The sequence below is a fragment of the Scyliorhinus canicula genome, chromosome 3, assembly GCF_902713615.1.
Source record: "Scyliorhinus canicula chromosome 3, sScyCan1.1, whole genome shotgun sequence".
Lineage (NCBI taxonomy): Eukaryota > Metazoa > Chordata > Chondrichthyes > Carcharhiniformes > Scyliorhinidae > Scyliorhinus > Scyliorhinus canicula.
The window spans coordinates 99,989,585-100,012,569 of record NC_052148.1 but is presented as its reverse complement, the minus strand read 5'-3'; the positions used below and the strand labels follow the sequence as shown (position 1 = coordinate 100,012,569).

At 47.7% G+C, this 22,985-nt stretch overlaps 1 protein-coding gene across 3 annotated transcripts in view; it reads left to right on the top strand.

Moving 5' to 3' along the window:
* The window catches only part of pde4d (phosphodiesterase 4D, cAMP-specific), a 1,491,178-nt gene that overhangs the window by 156,396 nt on the left and 1,311,797 nt on the right, over window positions 1–22,985 (top strand). For all 3 annotated transcript variants that reach the window (XM_038790967.1, XM_038790972.1, XM_038790969.1), the window contains exon 2: window positions 4,323–4,558. In XM_038790967.1, coding sequence (XP_038646895.1) covers window positions 4,323–4,558 — 236 coding nt within the window. The remainder of the gene's footprint in view (window positions 1–4,322; window positions 4,559–22,985) is intronic.

The window sequence follows — 22,985 nt, the reverse complement described above, 5'->3', positions numbered from 1 at the left end:
TGATCTTGTCTTTGGTAAAGATTTCAATACAATTCTAAATATGCAGGTTAGTCGTAGAAGCTATACTTGCAAGAGGGTTAATTCAGTCATTCTTACCTGACAACAGATCCTGCAATAATTGAACAGATGTTTTTATCTTTGTTTCAAGGGAAAAGCTCCCAAGGTTGCACCTGTCAATTAAAAAAAACGTTCAATGCTTCAGGAACTCTTGCACATTTGATTAGTTGCTGCTCCCGACTTGAAAAAACAGTTGGCTCTATTAGAAAGCTCGAGAGACCAACCAAGAATATATTGTATCATAACGTAGTGAACAATCCTTGTGAAAATAATTTTGTGACACTCTTCTGCTAGCAAGGTAATAATAGATACCCTAATGTTTACTTCACTGTGCTTGTAAATTGTGCTCCTTGCCATCACGGAAGAATGCTCTGAGGAATCACAGGATGCTGGTTTATAATTTATCTACTCATGCCGCCAAAAGTATAAATCATATCATTTGATTTTGTATGATGCATCCTCAATTTCTGCTTTTAAAAAAATGATCACATCTAACATTCCTGCCAGGCAAATAGGCATGTCATTGCACAGAAAGACAGATTATTGGTATAACAAATTAATGTTGCATTTTCACGCAGTTATAGAATCATCGAGTCATAGAAACAGGCCCTTCGACCCAGCTTGTCCGTGCCGCCCAGTTTGGCCGCTAGTCCCACTTGCCCGCGTTTGGCCCACATCCCTCTCCCCACCCTGCCCATGTAACTGTCTAACTGTTTTTTAAAGTACAAAATTGTACCCGCCTCTACCACTGCCTCTGGCAGCTCGTTCCAGATGCTCACCACCCTCTGTGTGAAGAAATTCCCCCTCTGGTCTCTTTTGTATCTCTCCCCTCTCACCTTAAACCTATGTCCTCGAGTTCTAGACTCCTCTACCTTTGGGAAAAGATGTTGACTATCTACCTTATCTATGCTCCTCATTATTTTATAGACCTCTATAAGTTCACCCCTAAGCCTCCTATACTTCAGGGAAAAAAGTCCCAGCCTATCCAGCCTCTCCTTACAGCTCAGACCATCAAGCCCTGGTAGCATCCTCGTAAATCTCTTCTTCACTCTTTCTAGTTTAACAATATCCTTCCTATAATGGGGTGACCAGAACTGTACACAGTATTCCATGTGTGGTCTGACTAACGTCTTGTCCAACTTCAACACGACGTCCCAACTCCTGTATTCAATATTCTGACCAATGAAACCAAGCATGCTGAATGCCTTCTTCACCACCCTGTCCACCTGTGACTCCACTTTCAAGGAGCTATGAACCTGTACTCCTAGATATCTTTGTTCTGTAACTCTCCTCAACTACATACCATTAACTGAGTAGGTCCTGCCCTGATTTGACTTGGTGTCATCTGAAAACTTACTAATCATGCTTCCTACATTCTCATCCAAATCATTTACATATATATCACAAATAACAGTGGACCCAGCACTGATCCCTGAGGCACACCGCTGGTCACAGGTCTCCAGTTTGAAAAAACACCCTCCACAACCATCCTTTGGCTTTGGTCAGCAAGTCAATTTTGTACCCAATTGGTGACCTCGCCCTGGATTCCGTGAGATTTAACCTTTTGCAACAACTTACCATGCGGTACCTTGTCAAAGGCCTTGCTAAAGTCCATGTAGACAATGTCGACCACACTGCCCTCATCTACCTTCTTGGTTATTCCTTCAAAAAACTCAGTCAAATTGGTGAGGCATGACTTTCCCCTTTCAAAGCCATGCTGACTTTCACTAATTAGCCCTTGCCTGTCTAAATGCCTGTAGATCCTCTCCCTCAGAATACCTTCCAACAATTTACCCACTACAGAAGTAAGGCTAACTGATCTATAGTTCCCAGGCTTATCCCTACAGCCCTTCTTAAACAAGGGCACATTTGTTACCCTCCAATCTTCAGGCACCTCTCCTGTGGCTGTAGATGATTCAAAATATCTCAGCTAGGGGCTGGCAACTTCCTCCCTAGCCTCCCACAATGTCCTGGGGTGCATTTCATCAGGTCCCAGGAATTTATCTATCTTGATCCACTTTAATACCTCCAGCACCACCTTCTCTGTAATGCGTACACTCCTCAAGACATCACTTTGTATTTCCCCAATTTCCCTAACATTCGTGCCTTTCTCAACAGAGAATTACTGACGAGAAATATTCATTTAGGGCCTCTCCCATCCCGTGTGGATCTGCACATTGATGACCTTGTTTATCCTTAGAGGTCGTACCCTCTCCTTTTACCCTTTATGTATCTGTAAAAGCTCTTAGAATTTTTCTTTGCCTTATCTGCTAAGACAATCTCATCTCCCTTTTCACCCTCCTGACTTCTCTCTTAACTCTACTCCGACAAGCCCGAAACTATTCAACTTGATCCCAGCTGCCTATGCATGTCATAAGCCTCCTTCCTTTTGACCATTACCTCAATATCCCGAGTCATCCAGGGTTTCTCCTTCTACCAGCTTACCCTTCAGTCTAAGAGGAATGTGCTCACCCTGAATCCTCGTTAACACCTTTTTGAAAGACTCCCACTTACCAGCTGTCCCCTTGCCTGCAAATTATTTTTGGCACCCCCAATCAGCTTTTGAAAGTTCCCTTGCCCCAAATTAGAATTTAACTTTTGGGCCAGAACTATCATTCTCCATAGCTATCTTGCTTGTAGCAATTATTCATTTTTAAAAAATTAACACAGAATTATATTATTCTGGAACTAGAATTTAGAATCATTTTAGAAATGTTGCATAAGATATCAAACAATTTAGGATTAATTCAAACAGAGGTTTTCTTTTAATTATGGATCATCTGCTACTTATTAAATTTTCAGTGAAGCTATAATGTCTAAATAATTAAAGTTCAAAATTGAAAGAAGGAGTAATTTTATGAAACTGCACTCCTGTTGCAGAGTCTCGCTAAAATGTATAGGGAGTTTGGACATGTGAAAGAGCAATGGCTGGAGAGGATGTAGGGTCAAAATCTTGACTCAGGTCAAATAAGTTGCAAACAATGTAGTTCAATTTGAGAAAGTAGCTGTGAAAGAGTGGAAAATTGCAATGAGGACAAAAGTTAGTGCTTAATTGAAGTAAATTCTGATTTACCTAGGACTACAACTCAGAAAACAAGCTGATGACATTTGCCACTGGAGAGGTCAGGCTCAAGAAAGGTGCTTGAAAGATAGAATCAAACATAGTTAGTCTAAATTCATAGTTAGCATGAATGGGGAGATAATGACAGTGATCAAGGAGGGGAGTGGGGGTTGGTAGCAGATTATGTTCATTGAATGTGGGATTAAGAGGAGCACTCCCACTCCTCCTGGCTCTGTATTGAGTTAAGAATGTTTTGAAATCTTACCTTCTTGTATTTGGCCGAAAACAAGGATTTCTGTATCTGAATTCCTGGTATCAATTATCTCAGTAAACTTAATCTAGCAGCAAAAGCATCAAAAAGACATCGACCTCCTCATTTGGTTATTCAAGGGATCAACATCTTTACCAATACACTCTAGCTCCTAATGAACATGTGCTTTCCATCTGTCATTCTTTTTAATGGCCGTATAATCAGTGTTGAGGGTTGAATTTCGAGGCCCAAGTCTTTGGATGGTGTCACTGAGGGGTAATGTCTTGAGAAGAAGCAGCAGGTAAATGCTGTTCCATTCAACTGGGCAACAGAGTGAGCCTTAGAAATGGATCTGCTATTATCATTGTCGATATTAGAGGTGGTTGTTCATGATTTGGGAGCCAGTTTAGCTTCATTGGCTAGACAGCAAGGCCAGCAGCGCAGGTTCAATTCCCATACTGGCTGAGGTCATTCATGAAGGCCCCACCTTCTCAACCTTGTCCCTCACCTGAGGTGTGGTGATCCCCGGGTTAAATCACCACCAGTCAGCTCTCCCCTTCAAAGGGGAAAGCAGCCTATGGTCACCTGGGACTATGGTGATTTTACCTTACCTTTTCCTTGATGATCTGAATTAAAAGCTGTTGGTAAACTTTACCTCTCGTTGAATATTATACTAACTACGTACAAAATTAGCAAAGCACGAGGCTCTACATAGAACTGTCTCTCGCCATGCTCTGCTGTCATGTGATCCTGCATCACTGATGATGCAGACTATATATTTACATATTTAATATTAACCATTTATACTATAATGGATGGTATAGCTGACTATCTTAAAGGCCGCAGAGTGGTCAAAAAGGACTCTGGTTATAGTCAAAGATTAATTTATTATTTATTGGAGGGATACCCATTGTAAAACAGTTAATAACAAATAATTTTGCTTCTTTTGTATAGAGCACAGAGGAAATCTCTGAGTCTGATAGCCTGGATTCAGAAGTGCAATTGGAAATGGAACCATATCTTGTACGAAGACTATCGTTTCATGCTTTGCAGCTTCCACCATTAGCATTCAGACTGGCAGAACAATATGAATGGGAAAGAAAATCAGAAACGGAACACATACCGAGGCCAACAACTCTTCCACTAAAGACGCTTCCTTTAATTGCTATTACCGCTGCGGACAACTCAAGGTAAGCAGATAGCAATAAACCGCAGTGTTACGCCTTTGTGTAATCATCAGTTCTGACGCTGTCACAATGCATTTTTCTACAAATAATCCTAATTCAGACGTGTACACTGCCAATAAACAAAATTTGTGGTGTAGTTGATTCCAAGGTGACATCTTTGAAAAAGGAACATTGGAACTAAACTAACTTTCTGTGATGGATGTGGTAACGACTACTTGCAGTAGTCAGGCACGTTGTTTATGATTGACGATCCAGCTTGGCTCAAGAATGGAAATTGCAGTATTGATGTGTCACCTGAAGCTAGGATATGTCTCACTTTGTTTCAGTTGGCATGCAAATCAATGCTCTACAAGATAAATAGTTTGAATGAACAGAAGAAGCTGATCTGCGGTAAAATAAATTCTCATCAGAGCTACTTTAAAAAAAATGTAAATATTGAATCCTACTTTGGGAGCACTCATGGAACATCATTGTATGGCCTAGATTTCCATGCCGGGGTCAGGTATGCAGGGTCAGGAAATTTCTCGGCTTGGCCAACATGACCTTTAAAATGTCTGCTGGTAGGTCACATTTTTGTTTGAGGGAGTGAGATGAAACAGACGTCAGGGTGGGCAACCCAAGAACGACTGCGGGGGCTGCCAAATGCAATGGTAGGTTGGGCAGAAAGGCCTGCCTTGATGCACCAGCACTATGTTTAAATAAATAAAATAAAAGATTAAAACAAAAACAGCCCATCAGCTCTCAACCCTGATCCCCCCAGGCCCTCCCCCCAAATACTGTCTATGCCCCATCCATGCCAGTCTACACCAATCCATGGTCCCTACCCACACCATGCCACATGGCTCCTCATACCTCCATGCCAACCCATGATCCTTAACGCCTCCGTGCCAACTCACCTCGTAAGCTTGGACACTTTCTTGACAGCTTTGACAATACCTTGACAACTGGGCAATTCTTTGACAACTGAACAGTTCTTTGACAACTGGGCTGTTCCTTTACAATTTGTTTTTTAAAATACATTTAGAGTACCCAATTCATTTTTTTCCAATTAAGGGGCAATTTAGCGTGGTCAATCCACCAACCCTGCACATTTTTGGGTTGTGGGGGCGAAACCCACACAAGCATTGGGAGAATGTGCAAACTCCACACAGACAGTGAGCCAGAGCCGGGATCGAACCTGGGACCTCGGCGCCGTGAGGCCGCACGGCTAACCCACTGCGCCACCGTGCTGCCCATTTACAATTTGACAGTTTCAATTAATGTGTGCATAAAAATTGCATAATTATGTTAAATTTTAAGAATCCCAAAGTGTACTTTACTTCTCCTGAAGGATGTCTAACCTCTCCCAAAGGTCTTTCAGGACCCTATTAAAAGGATCCCATTCCTCTCCGATGGAACCCCCTTTCTATCCAAACTGAACCAAGTTCAGACCTCCTCTTCCTTGTTCTAATTGAACACTTTGGGTTTAACGCTCTTCACCTGCCAAAGTCCCACTTCAGTGGAGGCAGCTGACGGTTTAAATGGCCAGCTGCCTGTATGAAACCCAGCTGATTCCTGCCCTGCCCTGTAAAGATAGGAAATGTCAAGTTTGGGGGCCATTTCCCGGGCTTTCGTCATGACAGAGAGTCTCTCCCATTTTGGTGAAAATCTGGGTCTGCCTGTTTGTAGGATATTGGTACTTTTATTCAGCAAGGGGAAAGTCCACCTACCACTATGTGTACACAAGTGTGCACAAAAGCTGTTGTAATCCTGTCTTAGCTGAGCTGGAGGAGAAGGAAAACATGTCTGAACACATTTTAAACTGTCAAGTGTCTGTGCTTTATGCCTCTTACTTTGATGATTATAATGAAATTGATAGTTATTTGGAGAGTTTCCAAGTAGTATGCACATAAATAATGCATGTGAAACATTAATTACGTGAGGTAAGTCATGTTGTATTACACGGCAAAATAGATGGAAATTGTCAATCCATCTGATGGAATTTCATTGACATATCTGCAGGTTAAATATTATCAGCCATTTGACAGTAATTTAAAGGAGTATGCATTTTTGTCAGAACTGAAATTGATTATGAAGGGACAGAGCTGATGAAGATGGTTACATTCAGAATCCAGCGCACAGAGACAGCTGGCCACTGAAGGTAGTTCAACACTGAATATTTTTGAATATTCCATGTGGGGTTTATTAACAGAACATCCTTGAGTTGGTGTGCATAATAAGGCAAAAGTTAAGACACCGTGGGAAATTATATTTTAATCAAGAAATTAATTTTATGAGTGTTTTAGTGTCCACAAATAACTAGTAGCACATGTATTCTCAATGGGCTTTGCAAACTTGATGGCTTAGGCTCTTTGGCTTTGTCCTCCAGATTTTTGGTGCATAGGGAGAGGACAGTGTTAGAAATGTACTTCGGGACAAAGTCTGTTGTATCTGCATCTTCTCTGCCCTTCTTCTAGACACAGACTCTTACCATAAAATGTGGCTATTCATAAATGGGTGTGCAAATTCAAATTCAATAAGGAAAACATGGGCGGGGGGGGCGATTTTGTGACACAGAGGGTGGAGAAGGAAATGCCAGGGTAGATGGCAGTGCCCCTTGGGCAACCTCGCAGTGCCAACATCTGACAGTTGGGGACAGTTTTGGCGGCAGTTCCAGGATTGACCCTCCAGGGCTTTACATGGGGTGGGGAGGGAGGGGATTCCCATTATTTGTGGTTGGGGGGACCGCTGAGGCCATTGAGGAGTGAACTTGCAAGCACGGGAAGGGGGGTTGAGGGGGAGCCGGCAGTGAGGGAGGAATCAGCAGACAAGCAGAGGGTGGGGTTGCGGGGGGCGTGAGCAGTGAGTGGTGAACCTGCAGACATGGGAAGAGGGGGAGCGGGTAGTGAGTGGGAAACCTGAAGGCACGGGGGGAGTGGGCAATGAGGGGGGAACTTGCAGGCAAGGGTGAAGGGAGCAGGAAGTGAGGGGGTGGATGCCAGCAATAAATCTGCAGTGGGATGAGAGAGAGGAGAGCCCCCGATCATTGTGCAGGGGTGGAACGCCAGCGATACCTTTGTTGGGGGTGAGGTGAGTTGATCTTCAGTTCTGATCGGAGCACTCTCTAAAGATGTCGACCCAATCTCTGTGGAGCTGGCCCCACCCCACCAGACTGATGACTCAAGGGCCGGGATTCTCCCCCACCCGGCTGGGCGGAGGGTCCTGGCGTGATGGAGTGGCGTGAACCACTCCGTTGTCGGGCCGCCCCAAAGGTGCGGAAGTCTCCGCACCTTTAGGGGCCAAGCCCGCACCTTGAGGGGCTAGGCCCGCGCCAGAGTGGTTGGCGCTCCGCCAGCTGGCGTGGACGGCCTTTAGCGCCACGCCAGCCGGGGCTGAAGGGACTTCGTCGGCCGGCGTAAGTCCGCGCATGCGCCGGAGAGTCAGTGGCTGCTGATATCATCCCCGCACATGCGCAGGGGAGGGGGTCACTTCCGCCTCCGCCATGGTCAAGACCATGGCGAAGATGGAAGGAAAAGAGTGCCCCCACGGTACAGGCCCGTCCGACGATTGGTGGGCCCCGATCGCGGGCCAGGCCTGCAGCTGCTCCCAGAAATTTACAAGTTCAGGCGGTCGGGTGCCTTGATCCTCCGCTGTGATCGCCTTGGTCCCGCTGCTGATGCGGGCGCTGACTTGGTCGCCTGTGACTCCGGGAGGTGTTGTCATCGTCTTCACCCCGAGTTGAACCAGTGGGGGGGTGGGGCGAGTGTGAATCAGGTGATGCATGGCGGCTACAGGGGTGCGTGCTGACAAGTTACTCTGGGGCCAAAAGGCCCGGGAGACATTTCCATGGTGAGCAGAAGCCCCACCCACTGGAGACACCCTCCAAATCAGAAAGGCAAAGTTTTTATCTGAAAATACAAGAAAACCAGTGCAAATTTTCTGGCATTCTGTTTACTCTCATTATAACCAAAAGACATATTTTCACCTTCAGGAACATCAACATAGAGATTTATACTGACACATTGATCCCTTCTCTTCTAACTTGAAGTTCCCAATAAATTTAAAGAAAACATATCTGCTCAATCATAGATGATTTGGAGTTGGGGACCAAGGGCAATGTGTCCAAGTTTGCAGATGACACTAAGATGAGTGGTAAAGCGAAAAGTGCAGAGGATACTGGAAGTCTGCAGAGGTATTTGGATAGGTTAAGTGAATGGGCTAGGGTCTGGCAGATGGAATACAATGTTGACAAATGTGAGGTTATCCATTTTGGTAGGAATAACAGCAAACGGGATTATTATTTAAACGATAAAATATTAAAGCATGCCGCTGTGCAGAGAGACTTGGGTGTGCTAGTGCATGAGTCACAGAAAGTTGGTTTACAGGTGCAACAGGTGATTAAGAAGGCAAATGGAATTTTGTCCTTCATTGCTAGAGGGATGGAGTTTAAGACTAGGGAGGTTATGTTACAATTGTATAAGGTGTTAGTGAGGCCACACCTGGAGTATTGTGTTCAGTTTTGGTCTCCTTACTTGAGAAAGGACGTACTGGCGCTGGAGGGTGTGCAGAGGAGATTCACTAGGTTAATCCCAGAGCTGAAGGTGTTGGATTATGAGGAGAGGTTGAGTAGACTGGGACTGTACTCGTTGGAATTTAGAAGGATGAGGGGGGATCTTATAGAAACATTTAAAATTATGAAGGGAATAGATAGGATAGATGCGGGCAGGTTGTTTTCACTGGCGGGTGAAAGCAGAACTAGGGGACATAGCCTCAAAATAAGGGGAAGTAGATTTAGGACTGAGTTTAGGAGGAACTTCTTCACCCAAAGGGTTGTGAATCTATGGAATTCCTTGCCCAGTGAAGCAGTTGAGGCTCCTTCATTACATGTTTTTAAGGTAAAGATAGATAGTTTTTTGAAGAATAAAGGGATTAAGGGTTATGGTGTTCGGGCCAGAAAGTGGAGCTGAGTCCACAAAAGATCAGCCATGATCTCATTGAATGGCGGAGCAGGCTCAAGGGGCCAGATGGCCTGCTCCTGCTCCTAGTTCTTATGTTCTAACTATACTTCTATATGGTTCTGCGTATAACATGTTATCATTCATCACATCATCCATCGCATTTCCCATCGCAGTGTTCTATCACCAAAATATTTGTCAGCATAAATTAACTATTTGAGATTTTGTCGCTGTCAACAACTGTTTTCTGGATATGTACGATGCAGTTTTATGCAATGCTGTGTCCTACCACAGTTTGGCCCAATGCAGTGTGTCTCTATGGTCTTCGTGATAAGGTTTTGACTACAGAAAATAGAAAATCTGAATGCAGGTGAGATGTTTTCATTGAGTAAAGGAAAAGTCAAATGGGTCAATCAACTCATGCAACGATCATGCTCACACTACTTAACCTGTAATTGAACATAGAACATACAGTGAAGAAGGAGGCCATTCGACCCATCGAGTCTGCACCAACCCACTTAAGCCCTCACTTCCACCCTATCCCTGGAACCCAATAACCCCTCCAACCTTTTCTTTGGACACTAAGGGCAATTTAGCATGGCCAATCCACATAACGTGCACGTCTTTGGACTGTGGGAGGAAACCAGAGCACCTGGAAGAAACCCATGCAGACACAGGGAGAACGTGCAGACTCCGCACAGACAGTGACTCAGCGGGGAATCGAACCTGGGACCCTGGCGCTTTGAAGCCACAGTGCTATCCACTTGTGCTACCATGCTGACCAAATGTAGTGAAAGAGTGGACTTTATGACGTAGAGAAGCTGCAGCTTGAGTAAAACTTTACAGGGGAGGTGCCAAGCTACCTGAAAATCAGCTCACTTTATCACTTCTATTATAATGACGCCTGATACTGAACACTCCTCAAGACTCAAATTCTTCAGCTAACAATGCTTTGTGCTTTTGGAAGCTACTCTAAGTGAATGAAGTAATAATGTAAGCTGAGCCAATCAAGTGAGAAAGGTACAATGAAAACAATGTTCATAATATAAATCCACATGGCTTGGTGATTAGCATAAAAGAGCTGTGCAGCATTAAAATGGATCTAAGTGAATCAAATGGATGGGTAAAAGAATGACAGATAGGTCTTGCAACTGTATGAGTCTATTCTGCAGGTGGATTGAGTGCCTGTGACCAACGTTATGAACCATTTTTAATGAGGATAGAGGATGTTCCTTGTTTATATTCAGTAAAAAACTGATATCAATTAAAGTACACTGGGATACATCACAAAGACATTTGGTTGCCTTGAAAAATATCAATGCCACTTACTTATAATATTGAAATTTGGACATCCAAACTTTAGAAAAGATAGTACCTTGATCAAGGACCAGTGAAAAATCTACCTTCACTCAAATTGTTTTCCAAATAATATGTGAAACAGAATGCCATCAGATGCTGCCTTGATTAGCTTCATTAAAAGCTTAATGAGTACCTGGTCAAGAATATAGTCCAAGATGGTATATATTTCTTGTGCTGCTGACACCATGGAGTTGTCACCTGCGCAATGCAGCCAGTTAAGATTGAAAATTGTGGATTGTATTATTAAAATGATCCCTTCGAGATTAGTTTAGTGGCTCTTTCCAATATCTTTGCTGGTAGATATAATTCGAGTCCACTCCAGAAGTTTACGGTCATGGAAGGTGCATTCATAGCATGACCAAACAGGTCAATTATCAGCCTTTAAATCCTTTTCAGTATGTCTATGGCAGGCAGTAAGAAGAGCAGAAGAGTTTCCTGGTCAGCCATGCTTGATGTGTAATTGCACCCCTCAAGGTATAACTCGGGTTCAGGCTGGTGACCTGTTCCAGGAAACCTTGCTGCGGAAACACACATAAGCACGTACTTTTTATTCATATGTAAAAAGCAAGAGAGTGGCCATGGATTGGCCATTTACGGACAGTGGGGGGAATCTATGTGTTGAGCCAGAGGAAATGGGCGAGGTAACAAATGAGTACTTTGCATCAGTGTTCGCCAAAGAAAGGGACTTTGTGGAAGATGATTCTTGGGTAGGGTGTGTGGATAGTCTGGGTCAGGTTGACATCAAAAAGGAGGAGGTATTGGGTGTTTTAAAAGACATTAAGGTAGATAAGTCTCCTGGGAGGGATGGGATTTACCCCAGAATACTGAGGGAAGCAAGGGAGGAAATTGCTGGGGCCTTGACTGAAATCTTTGCATCCTCATTGGCTACAGGTGAGATCCCAGAGGACTGGAGAATAGCTACTGTGGTACCGCTGTTCAAGAAAGGTAGCAGGAATAATCCAGGAAACTATAGGCCAGTGAGCCTCACATCCGTAGTAGGTAAATTATTGGAGAGAATTCTCAGGGACAGGATTTATACCCATTTGGAAACAAATGGACTAATCAGCGATAGACAGCATGGTTTTGTGAAGGGGAGGTCGTGCCTCACTATCTTGATTGAGTTTTTTGCGGAGGTGGCAAAGATGATTGATGAGGGGAGGACGGTGGATGTTGTTTACATGGACTTCCGTAAAGCCTTTGACAAGGTGTCGCACGGCAGACTGATACAAAAGGTGAAGTCACATGGGATCATGGGATCGCGCACCGAGGTACAGTGAAAAATATTTTTCTGTATGCAGCTCAAACAGATCATTTAGTATATGAAAAGAAAAGAAAATACATAATAGGGCAACACAAGGTACACAATGTAAATAATTAGACACCGACATCGGGTGAAGCACACAGGAGTGTAGTATTAATCAGGTCAATCCATAAAAGGGTCGTTTAGGAATCTGGTAACAGTGGGGAAGAAGTTGATTTTGAGTCTGTTCTCAGACTTTTGTATCTCCTGCCTGATGGAAGAAGTTGAAAGAGTGAGTAAGCCGGGTGGGAGGGATCTTTGATCCGCTGCCCGCTTTCCCAGGCCAGCGGGAGGTGTCGATAGAATCAATGGATGGGAGGCGGGCTTGTGTGATGGACTGGGCAGTGTTCATGATTCTATGAAATTTCTTGCGGTCTTCAGCCGAGCAGTTGCCATACCAGGCTGTGAGGCAGCCAGATAGGATGCTTTCTATAGTAAGGCCATGATGCTCAATCAATGACTCCAGAAGCAAGATTGGACGACAATTGAAGGCTTTATCAGACTAGATGTTTCCCCCAGCAGTGCAGGTACAGAATGCAGCTGCTAGGGGGACACAGGCTCTTATACTCCACCTTACTGGGCGGAACCAGCAGGGAGGCTTCACCAATGATATTGCTGTCTCAGGTACCTCCCACACCAGTGGTCTTACAGCATCAGCCTGGGTACCGTAATACCCCTAATACAGACTACCACAGGCCACACTTAGAATATTGCACTCAATTCTTTTCTACCAGAAAGATGTGGAGGCTGTGGAGAGAGTGCAGAGGAGGTTTACCAGGATATTGCCTGGTCTTGAGGGTGTTAGCTATGCGGAGAGGCTGAATCATCTCGGACTGTTTTCATTAGAATGATGGAGGTTGAGGGGTGACCTGATTGAGGTCTACAAGATTATTTTTTTTTATAAATGTTTTTTATTGAGTTTTCATATTTTATATATGACAAATTACAAATTATTAGAGAGAAAAAAAAAGAAAACACAAAAATTTAACATGAATATTTACAGGTAAGCATCTTCATAACAACAATTGTGGCCGCCCCCTTTAGCCGGCATACATATTTTACATTCCCCAATATGGCCGAGGCACATGTTTATAGGCATTTATTTATAGTTTGGTTTTGGGCCTTGGCTTGCCAGCAAACCCCCATAACGAGCCCGTAACTCCCCCCCCCCCCCTCCCCCCGGCTACCCTCCCCCGATTCCCGTCCATTTTCCCCTGATTCTTGGCCACCCGACTATTCTTCCTCTTGTACGTTGGCCACAAACAGGTCCCGGAACAGTTGCATGAAAGGCTCCCACATTCTGTGGAAGCCGTCGTCCGACCCTCGGATGGCGAATTTGATTTTCTCCATTTGGAGAGATTCCGAGAGGTCGGACAGCCAGTCTGCAGCTCTGGGCGGTGCTGCTGACCACCAGCCAAACAGGATTCTACGGCGGGCGATCAGGGAGGCAAAGGCAAGGGCGTCCGCCCTCCTCCCCAGGAATAGATCTGGCTGGTCTGAAACCCCGAAGACCGCCACTATCGGGCATGGCTCCACCCTCACCCCCACCACTTTGGACATAGCCTCGAAGAAGGCTGTCCAGTACTCCACAAGTCTGGGGCAAGACCAGAACATGTGGCGTGGTTGGCCGGGCCTCTTTGGCATCGCTCACATCTGTCCTCCACCTCCGGGAAGAACCTACTCATACGGTTTCTCGTTAAGTGGGCTCTATGTACCACTTTTAGTTGCGTCAGGCTGAGCCTTGCGCACGTGGAGGTGGAGTTGACTCTATGCTGTGCTTCGCTCCAGAGTCCCCACCCTATCTCCATCCCCAGGTCGTCCTCCCATTTCCTTCTTGTTGCGTCCAGTACGGTGTCGTCCCTTTCTACCAGTCGGCCATACATGTCACTACAGTTCCCTTTCTCTAGGATACTTGCGTCCAGTAGGTCTTCCAGTAGTGTCTGTCGTGGCGGTTGTGGGTACGTCCTTGTCTCCTTTCGTAGGAAGTTTTTGAGCTGCAGGTACCGTAGCTCGTTCCCCCCAGCTAGCTGAAATTTCTCTGTCAGTTCGTCCAGTGTTGCGATCCTGTCGTCCGCGTATAGGTCCCTGACTGTCAGTGTCCCCCCCGTCCTGTCTGTCTCCACCTTTTGAAGGTGGCGTCAGTCAGTGCTGGTTTGAACCTATGGTTGTTGCAGATGGGAGCCTTGTCCGACATTTGTACAGGCCAAATTGCTGCCGTAGTTGGTTCCAGGATTGGAGGGTGGCTGTCACCACTGGGCTGCTGGAGTGTTTTTTGGGTGGGGATGGGAGTTCTGCCGTGGCGAGGGCCCGGAGGGAGGTTCCCATGCAGGAGGCCTCCTCCGCACGCACCCACTCAGCTTCTGGCACCTGGATCCATCCCCTTACTCGCTCGGCTGTTGCCGCCCAGTGGTAGAATTGTAGATTCGGGAGGGCTAACCCCCCCCTGGATTTTGATTTTTGTAGGACCTTCTTTGGGATCCTAGCATTTTTACCACCCCCCCCATACGAACGCCATGATAAGTTTGTCCAGCGCTTTGAAAAAGGCCTTGGGGATGTAGATCGGAATGGATCTAAACAGGAAGAGGAACCTGGACAGTACGTTCATTTTGATCGTCTGGACTCTCCCCGCGAGGGAGAGCGGGAGTGTGTTCCATCTTTGCAGGTCCTTTTTAACTTCCTCCGTCAGGCTGGTGAGGTTCCATTTGTGGATCCCTTTCCAGTCATGGGCTATTTGGATCCCCAGGTAGCGGAATTTATGTCGGGCTTGTTTGAACGGCAGCCCCTTTAGTGCTGCCCCCCCCCCCCCCCCCCCACCCCTTGCGGGTATACTGGGAAGATCTCGCTTTTGCTCATGTTGAGTTTGTAGCCCGAGAAGGCTCCAAACTCTTTCAGGAGCGCGATGATTCCGTCCATGCTGCTTTGTGGGTCCGAGATATAGAGGAGCAGATCATCCGCGTAGAGTGAGACTCTGTGCTCTCTACCTCCCCTTCGGATCCCCCTCCAATTTTTTGCTGCCCTGAGCGCGATTGCTAGCGGTTCGATTGCTAGTGCGAACAGCAGCGGGGACAGTGGGCATCCTTGTCTGGTGCCCCTGTGCAGCTGGAAGTATTGGGAGTTGGTATTGTTGGTCCGTACACTCGCCATGGGAGCGTTGTAGAGGAGCTTTACCCAAGCGGTGAACCCTGTTCCAAGCCCGAACCGCTCCAGTACCTCCATGAGGTATTTCCATTCGACTCTGTCGAAGGCCTTTTCTGCATCCAGGGAGACGATCACCTCTTGTGTTCTCTCCCCGGAGGGGGTCATTATCACGTTCAGCAGGCGCCTGATGTTCGCGGTAAGCTGTCTACCTTTGACAAAGCCCGTCTGGTCCTCTGTGACCACCTCAGGTACACAGTCTTCTAGCCTTTTGGCTAGGATTTTGGCCGGTATTTTGGCGTCTGCGTTCAGCAGAGATATGGGTCTGTATGACCCACATTCCGTTGGGTCTTGTCTTTCTTAGGTATCAGCGAGATTGAGGCGTGTGCTAACGTGGGTGGCAGTGTGCCCCTAGCTAACGAGTCTGTGAACATCTCCCGCAGGGCCAGCGCTGTCGCGAATTTTTTGTAGAAGTCCGCCGGGAATCCGTCCGGTCCCGGCGCCTTCCCCGTCTGCATGGAGCTAATGCTCTCCATGATCTCTCCCAGTGCTAGTGGTGCTTCCAGATCCCGTTTTCTGCCCTCTCCCACGACTGGTATGTCCAATCCATCAAGAAACCGGTTCATCCCAGCCTTCCCCGTTGGGGGCTCTGAGGTGTACAGCTCTTGGTAGAAGGCCTTGAAGGTTTCGTTGATCCTCTCTGGTTCTGTTTCCCACGTGCCTCTGGTACCTCTGATTTGCGCAATTTCCCTGCTGGCTGCCTGCTTTCTCAGCTGGTGTGCCAACAGGTGGCTGGCTTTGTCTCCGTGTTCGTACAGGGCCCCGCGTGCCTGGCGGAGTTGGCGTACTGCTTTCCTGGTGGAGAGCAGGTCAAAGTTCCTTTGTAATTCTTTTCTCTCCGCCAGGAGCTCTACGGTCGGGGCCTCGGAGTATTCACGGTCTACCTCCAGTATGGAGTCGACCAGCTTCTGCCTAGACACCCTTTCCTCCCTATCTCTTTGCGCTTTGTAGGCAATGATTTCCCCTCTTAGTACGGCCTTAAGCGCTTCCCAGAACGTGGAGGATGAGACCTCCCCGTTTTGGTTGTTCTCCGTGTATTCCGCTATGGCCCGCGCTATCCTTTCGCTGAAGGCCTTGTCAGCTAGTAAGGCACCGTCCAACCTCCATGTGGGGCGCTGGGCCCTTCCCGTCTCCAGCCGCACGTCCATGTAAGAACATAAGAACATAAGAACATAAGAACTAGGAGCAGGAGTAGGCCATCTGGCCCATCGAGCCTGCTCCACCATTCAATGAGATCATGGCTGATCTTTTGTGGACTCAGCTCCACTTTCTGGCCCGAACACCATAACCCTTAATCCCTTTATTCTTCAAAAAACTATCTATCTTTACCTTAAAAACATGTAATGAAGGAGCCTCAACTGCTTCACTGGGCAAGGAATTCCATAGATTCACAACCCTTTGGGTGAAGAAGTTCCTCCTAAACTCAGTTCTAAATCTACTTCCCCTTATTTTGAGGCTATGTAGTGTGGGGCGTGGTCTGATATCACAATTGCGGAGTATTCCACCTTGTCTATCCCTGGAAGCACCGTTTTCCCCACCACAAAGAAGTCAATTCTGGTGTACACGTTGTGTACTGGGGAGAAGAAAGAGAATTCTTTCTCCCCCGGGTGGGCGAATCTCCAGGGGTCCACTGCTCCCATCTGCTCCATATAGTGACTGAGTTCCCTTGCCATGTTTGAGGTTTTCTCCGTTCTGGGGTTTGATCTGTCCGTCTTTGGATCCTGTACACAGTTGAAGTCCCCCCCCATGATTAGTCGGTGCGTCGCTATGTCCGAGATTTCTGCCATGGCCTTTTGGATGAAGCTCGTGTCGTCCCAGTTGGGCGCGTACACTTTGACTAGAACTACCGGCGCCCCATCCAGGGCCCCGCTGACCATGACATACCGCCCCCCTGGGTCTGTAACCGTCTTTGTCGCCCTAAACATTGTCCTCTTGCCAATCAGGATCGCCACCCCCCTGGCCCTTGTCCCATAACAGGAATGATAGGTTTGTCCCACCCAGCCCTTTCTTACCCGCAGTTGGTCCTGCTCCCTCAGGTGCGTCTCTTGGAGGAAGACTATGTCGGCCCTCATGTTTCTGAGGTGGGTGAGGACTCTAGATCTCTTCACTGGGCCGTTAAGTCCCCTTACGTTCCAGGTGACTATCCTGGTGGGGGGCTTCTGCCCCCTCGCTCCTGTGGGATTAACCATATTTGTCCGGTGGACGCGCCCCTGCCCTCTGGGGTTTCCCTTTGTTAGGGGGCCGTCCAGGATGGCCACTATCACTGCTCTCCCAATGCGGTCGGGTCTCTGCGCTCCGGGGTTTCCCCTTGTCCCGGGGGCACCCGCCATGGCCGTCCACTGTGTGTCCGCCACGCGGGTAGTCCCCTGCACTCCGGGGGGCCTCTTCGCTCACAGACCATACTGGGTGGGTGCTTGCAGCGGTTCCCTGTTTCGGGCCCTTGGTTGTGGCACTTTGTGGCCCTGTTCCTTTTCTGGCCTCTTTTGTCCCTTTGTCCCTGCATTTCCCCTCCCTGGTCTCTCGCACCCCGAGTGCCCCCCCCCCCCCGCTCTCTCCCTTTTCCCCCCTCCCCTGTATACCCCTCCTTTGCCCCTCTATCCCCTATTCCTGTCCCCATTTGCTCTCCCGTCTTTGATGGGTGATCCCCCCCCCTCCCCTGCCTGGCGCCTTCCCCCCTGTTGGGGGTGCGCTGCGGCCCTGCTTTGTTGCGTGCCCCCGTCGCTAGCTTTCCTGCTAGCGCAGTGGCTCCCCTCTCGGAGGTTGCTGTCTCGCTTCTCCTCTCCCTTCTCCAATACTCCCGTTCCCTCGTGCTGGGGCCTGGCCTCCTACCTGGAGCGGTCCCTTGGGCAGTGGGTTGTTTTTTGTTCTGGGTGTTCCTGCCGGGGGGGAGGGGGCTGGCTTTGCCTCGCCCCTCCACACCCCCCCGTCGGCATGTCGTTTCTCCTTGCCATGGGCCCCTCGTCCCTACCTCCCATGGCGTTTTTCCAGCCCGTGCTCCTCGACGAACCTATTCGCCTCAGCAGGGGCTGTAAAGAAATATTCCTTGTTTTGGTATGTGACCCAGAGTTCTGCTGGGTACAGCATACCAAAACGCACTTTGCTTTTGTAGAGAGCTGCTTTCGCTCTTTTGAACCAGCCCGTCTCTTAGTTATGTCCGATCCAAGATCCTCGTAGACTCGGATGGCGTGCCCGTTCCATTTGCGGGCTCTATTTTCCTTGGCCCAGCGCAGGATTGTCTCCCTATCCCGGTACCGGTGCAGTTTGGCTATGACTGCTCTCGGTTGTTCCCCTGCCTTGGGCTTCGGGCGCAGTGACCGATGAGCTCTGTCCATTTCCGGTGGGGTTGGAAAGGTGTCCCCCCCACTAAGGAGCCCAGCATCGCAGCCACGAATGTTGTGGGGTTTCTGCCCTCGATCCCCTCTGGCAGGCCCACTATCCTAACATTTTGCCTTCGCGAGCTGTTCTCCTGGTCGTCTACCCTGCCCTTCAGGCTCCCCTGTGTTGCACCCAGTCTCGCCACTTCCCTCTCCAGGGCCGTGACCCGGTCGCTCATGTCGGTCGCTGCTTTCTCCAGCTCTTTAATGGTTGCCTCATGGGCTTCCAGTTTCTCCCCTTGAGCATCCACTTTCTCCTCCAATCTGGTCAGAGCCTGCTGCACCCCTGACATGGCCCTGGCCACTGCTGTCTGTACTGCGGCCTCTCCGTCCGCTTTCAACTCTGCCTTGATTGCCTGCAGCTGCTCCCTCACCACCTCGGCAAAGGCTGCCTTCCAATTCACGCCCCCCTCTAACCCCAGGGGAGAGGGTACCTGTCTGTCCAGCTCTTTTTGATGCGGCGATACATCCTTCCCGCTGCTTCGTGTGCTGATTCGTTCGCCCGAGCTGGCTTGCCCTTTGCCCCGTCTACTTCTGGTGCCCCCTTTCTCTTGGCTCCCTTCTGGCATTTTTTTCTCCCCCTTCCCTTTCATCTTTTCTTCTCCCCTTGTTTTTCTTTTCCCCCCTTTTCCGCACCCTATTTTTATTTTATTTATTATTTTTAAAAAAATTTATTTCCCCCCCCCCCCTTCTTTCCTTTACCCCTTTATTTTATTTATTTATTTCTTAATTATTTTCTCTCCTCCTCCCCGCTTTTATGCAACTCCTCTCCGATGGGCTTACTTTTGCTGGGAGCGAGTGTAAAAAGAGAGAAAATAGTATATACTCCCCCATTTCTCTTTACCAGTTTTCTTTTGGGTTTTTTTTTTAAACAGAAATATAAGTCTTTTTTTTGTTTTCTCTCCCCCCTTCCTTTCTCCTCACTCACCCAGGAGACAGAGAGAGAGAGAGGCTTTTTGCCCAGTCCCTTTGTTCTTGCCACGTGGTGGTCGCTGCCGTTTGGGGGGGAGGGGGGGGGGGGCGGTGGTCGCTGCCGGTTGGGGGGGGGGGGCGGTGGTCGCTGCCGGTTGGGGGGGGGGGGCGGTGGTCGCTGCCGGTTGGGGGGGGGGGTCCCCGCTTCCCCGCTGCCGGTTGGGGGGGGTCCCCGCTTCCCCGCTGCCGGTTGGGGGGGGGGGTGTCCCCGCTGCCGCACTTTGCACCCCGCGACCTCCTGGCCGCTGCCTCCGGCTTGGCCCCCCCATCGGTCCCGCACCGCTCCTGGCCTGCGTTGGGGGGGGGAGGGCCTGCCGCTGCCGCACCGCTCCTGGCCTGCGTTGAGGGGGGGGGAGGGGGGGAGGGAGGGCCTGCCGCTGCCGCACCGCTCCTGGCCTGCGTTGGGGGGGGGGGGAGGGAGGGCCTGTCGCAGCCGCACCGCTCCTGGCCTGCGTTGGGGGGGGAGGGGGGGGGGGGGGGTTGGACCGGGTTGGACCTGCCGCCATCAAGCCCCGCTGTCGCCGCCGCTGCCGCCATGCCCCGCTGCCGCCGAGCCCCTCTGTCGCCGCCACCAAGCCCCGTCGCCGCCGCCACCAAGCCCCGCCGCCGATGATCCTCCCTACAAGATTATTAGAGGCATGGATAGAGTGGATGGGCAGGCACTCTTTCCTTAGGTGAAGGGGTCAGTCACCAGGGGGCATAGGTTTATGGTCCGTGAGGCAAAGTTTAGAGATGTGCGAGGCAGGTTTTTTACGCAGAGGGTGATGAGTGTCTGGAACGCCAGGCAGTTGTGGAAGCAGATACATTAACAGTGTTCAAAAGGCATCTCCACAAATACATGGATTCGATGGGTTTGGAGGGATACGTCACTAGGAAGTGCTGACGGTTTTGGCCAAGGGTGGTTTCATGACCGGTACAGCTTGGAGGGCCGAAGGGCCTGTTTCTGTGCTGTATTGTCCTTTGTTCTTCCCCAGAACCCTCAATGTTTAAACAAATCAGTGAAAGAAGTGCTGGGTGGGCACAACAAACATTGAAGTGATATTATCGGCCTCTAACTATCAACTCTTCCTGCCATCCCAATGGAAGTTGAAGTTACGTCCTTTGATATAAAACTTTCCTTTTTAAAAATAAATTTAGAGTACCCAATTATTTTTTTTTCCAATTAAGGGGCAATTTAGCATGGCCAATCCACCTACCCTGCACATATTTATGATGTGGGGGTGAGAGCCACGCAGACATGGGAACAATGTGCAAACTCCACACGGACAGTGACCTGGGGCCGGGATCAAACCCGGGTCCTTGGCACCGTGAGGCAGCAGTGCTAACCACTGCACCACCGTGCCACCGTTATATAACATTTTCTGAAGATCTTTTGAAAAATCTAGTTCATAATGACAGTTCTAATGATAAACTATTGAGTCATGCATCTCTGCAGGAATCATGTTTAAAAAAATATTTTTAATGCATTTCTTACCAAATAGATCAAACACATTTACTTGCATTAAATAGCTTTTTAAGGACCGGATCACTCATTGTGTTGATGATAGAAACTGCTTTCTGAACGTATCAGAGTTAGTCAAGTGTGACAATACATTTCACTGTATTGAGCTACAGGAACCATGTTATAACAGAACAAGTCAATTATGACAATAAATGATTATGGTTTCCTTGCTTTTTATAGTATGTGGTTCTGTTTACCATAACACTGAAATGAGTTACAGTTCCTGTAGTAAAGCTGCAGGAACCTGAAATCGCTTTTAAATGACACAATTGTTCATATTTTAAATGATTTTACAAAGTATTATTAAATATGAATAAAAATAGATATGTGCATTATTCAATTACTTTTATTTAAAATTAGTGTTTAGCATGTTTAACCCCACAGCAGAGTATTTTAATTTCAATCTTTTTATACATTGAATCGTATATTTCTACCTGTTATTGATGGTCCACTGCATTTGATTACTTTTTCCACTCTGCCTTTGGGGAATGGATCTATTCTGTTACTTGCAGGCACTTCATAATATAATGATAATTTGACTAAATTGACCAGACTATCTATCGACTCTGAAATGCACAGCTTTTCCAGAGTACTGCTGGTCTCACAAGGTATTCATCTCCGGACAGCCAGTTAGAGAAGGATAGTACTGGAGCCACTGTTACTTAATTTAACATTTATTTACGGAATGAAATATTACAAACATATCCCTCCTAACGCGCCTACGCTATAGTTTCACAGAAATCCAATAGGGAATTCAGAAATGTCTTTTCTCAAAGAGTGATGGTAAGAGTTTGGAACTTTCTGCCACAGCGAGTGGTTGAAGCAATTAATATGGATTCATTTAAGGAGAAGCTGGTTAAGTAAATGAAGCAAATGGGATTACAGGGTTATGGTGATTGATAGATTTAAATGAGGAATGGGATTACATGGTTAAAATGATAGATTTAGAAGAGGAAATAAGGGAGGTGACTTGAGTGGAGCATAAACACCGACAACATGGGTTGATTGGTGGTCCGTTACAACACCCTATATCCCCCCAATCCTATGTAATTTTATCAGGCCCAAAGATCAAGGACAACCCACTTCAGCCATTTGCAAGACCCCTGGCTGCAACTAATTGATTGCTAGTGAGGCCCCATCCTTTTCAGGCCCGTCCCAACTGCTGGGAAAGTGCCAGGAGGAGAAGATGCATGGAAGCAGGTTGCCCTTCCAAACAAGTAATGAGGAAACGGTATTTCCAGACCAAGTCAAGAAATCCCAATGGGGGCGCGGGCAGCAGAGGCTCCAATGTTCTACCATTTTCTTGTGCACCAGAAAGACAACATGCTTCTCAAACAGAATATGCACTGCATCAATCATCATAGGTCAGTCGAGCTCCTGCAGTATTGTAGCATATTCTGACCTTTTGCCTTTGTTTACAGAAACCATTGGGCTGAATTTTCCTGGCCCAATGGAGATGGTCTGAGAGGCAGGAGGGCTGGAAATATGACAAAGGTGCGCATGAGGAGAGGTGCCCGATGTCCTTTTGCTACAGTGTTATGAATATGTGTAAAGTAATCTGGTCATAATATGGAGGGAAAACAAGTTATTTTTTGATTTGAACTAATGTTAAAAGGGTTCTTTATTTTACAAAAAGGGTCAAAAACATTTCACAATGGTTTAGCTACACATTCTGGCAAGTCAGGGCTTAGCCTTTCTCAACAGCAATAATGATTCATTGATAAGAAAGGACACACACAATGCACACAACCACAATTTCCTTTCTAATAAGCCGGGAATACAGCCTGATGTAGGA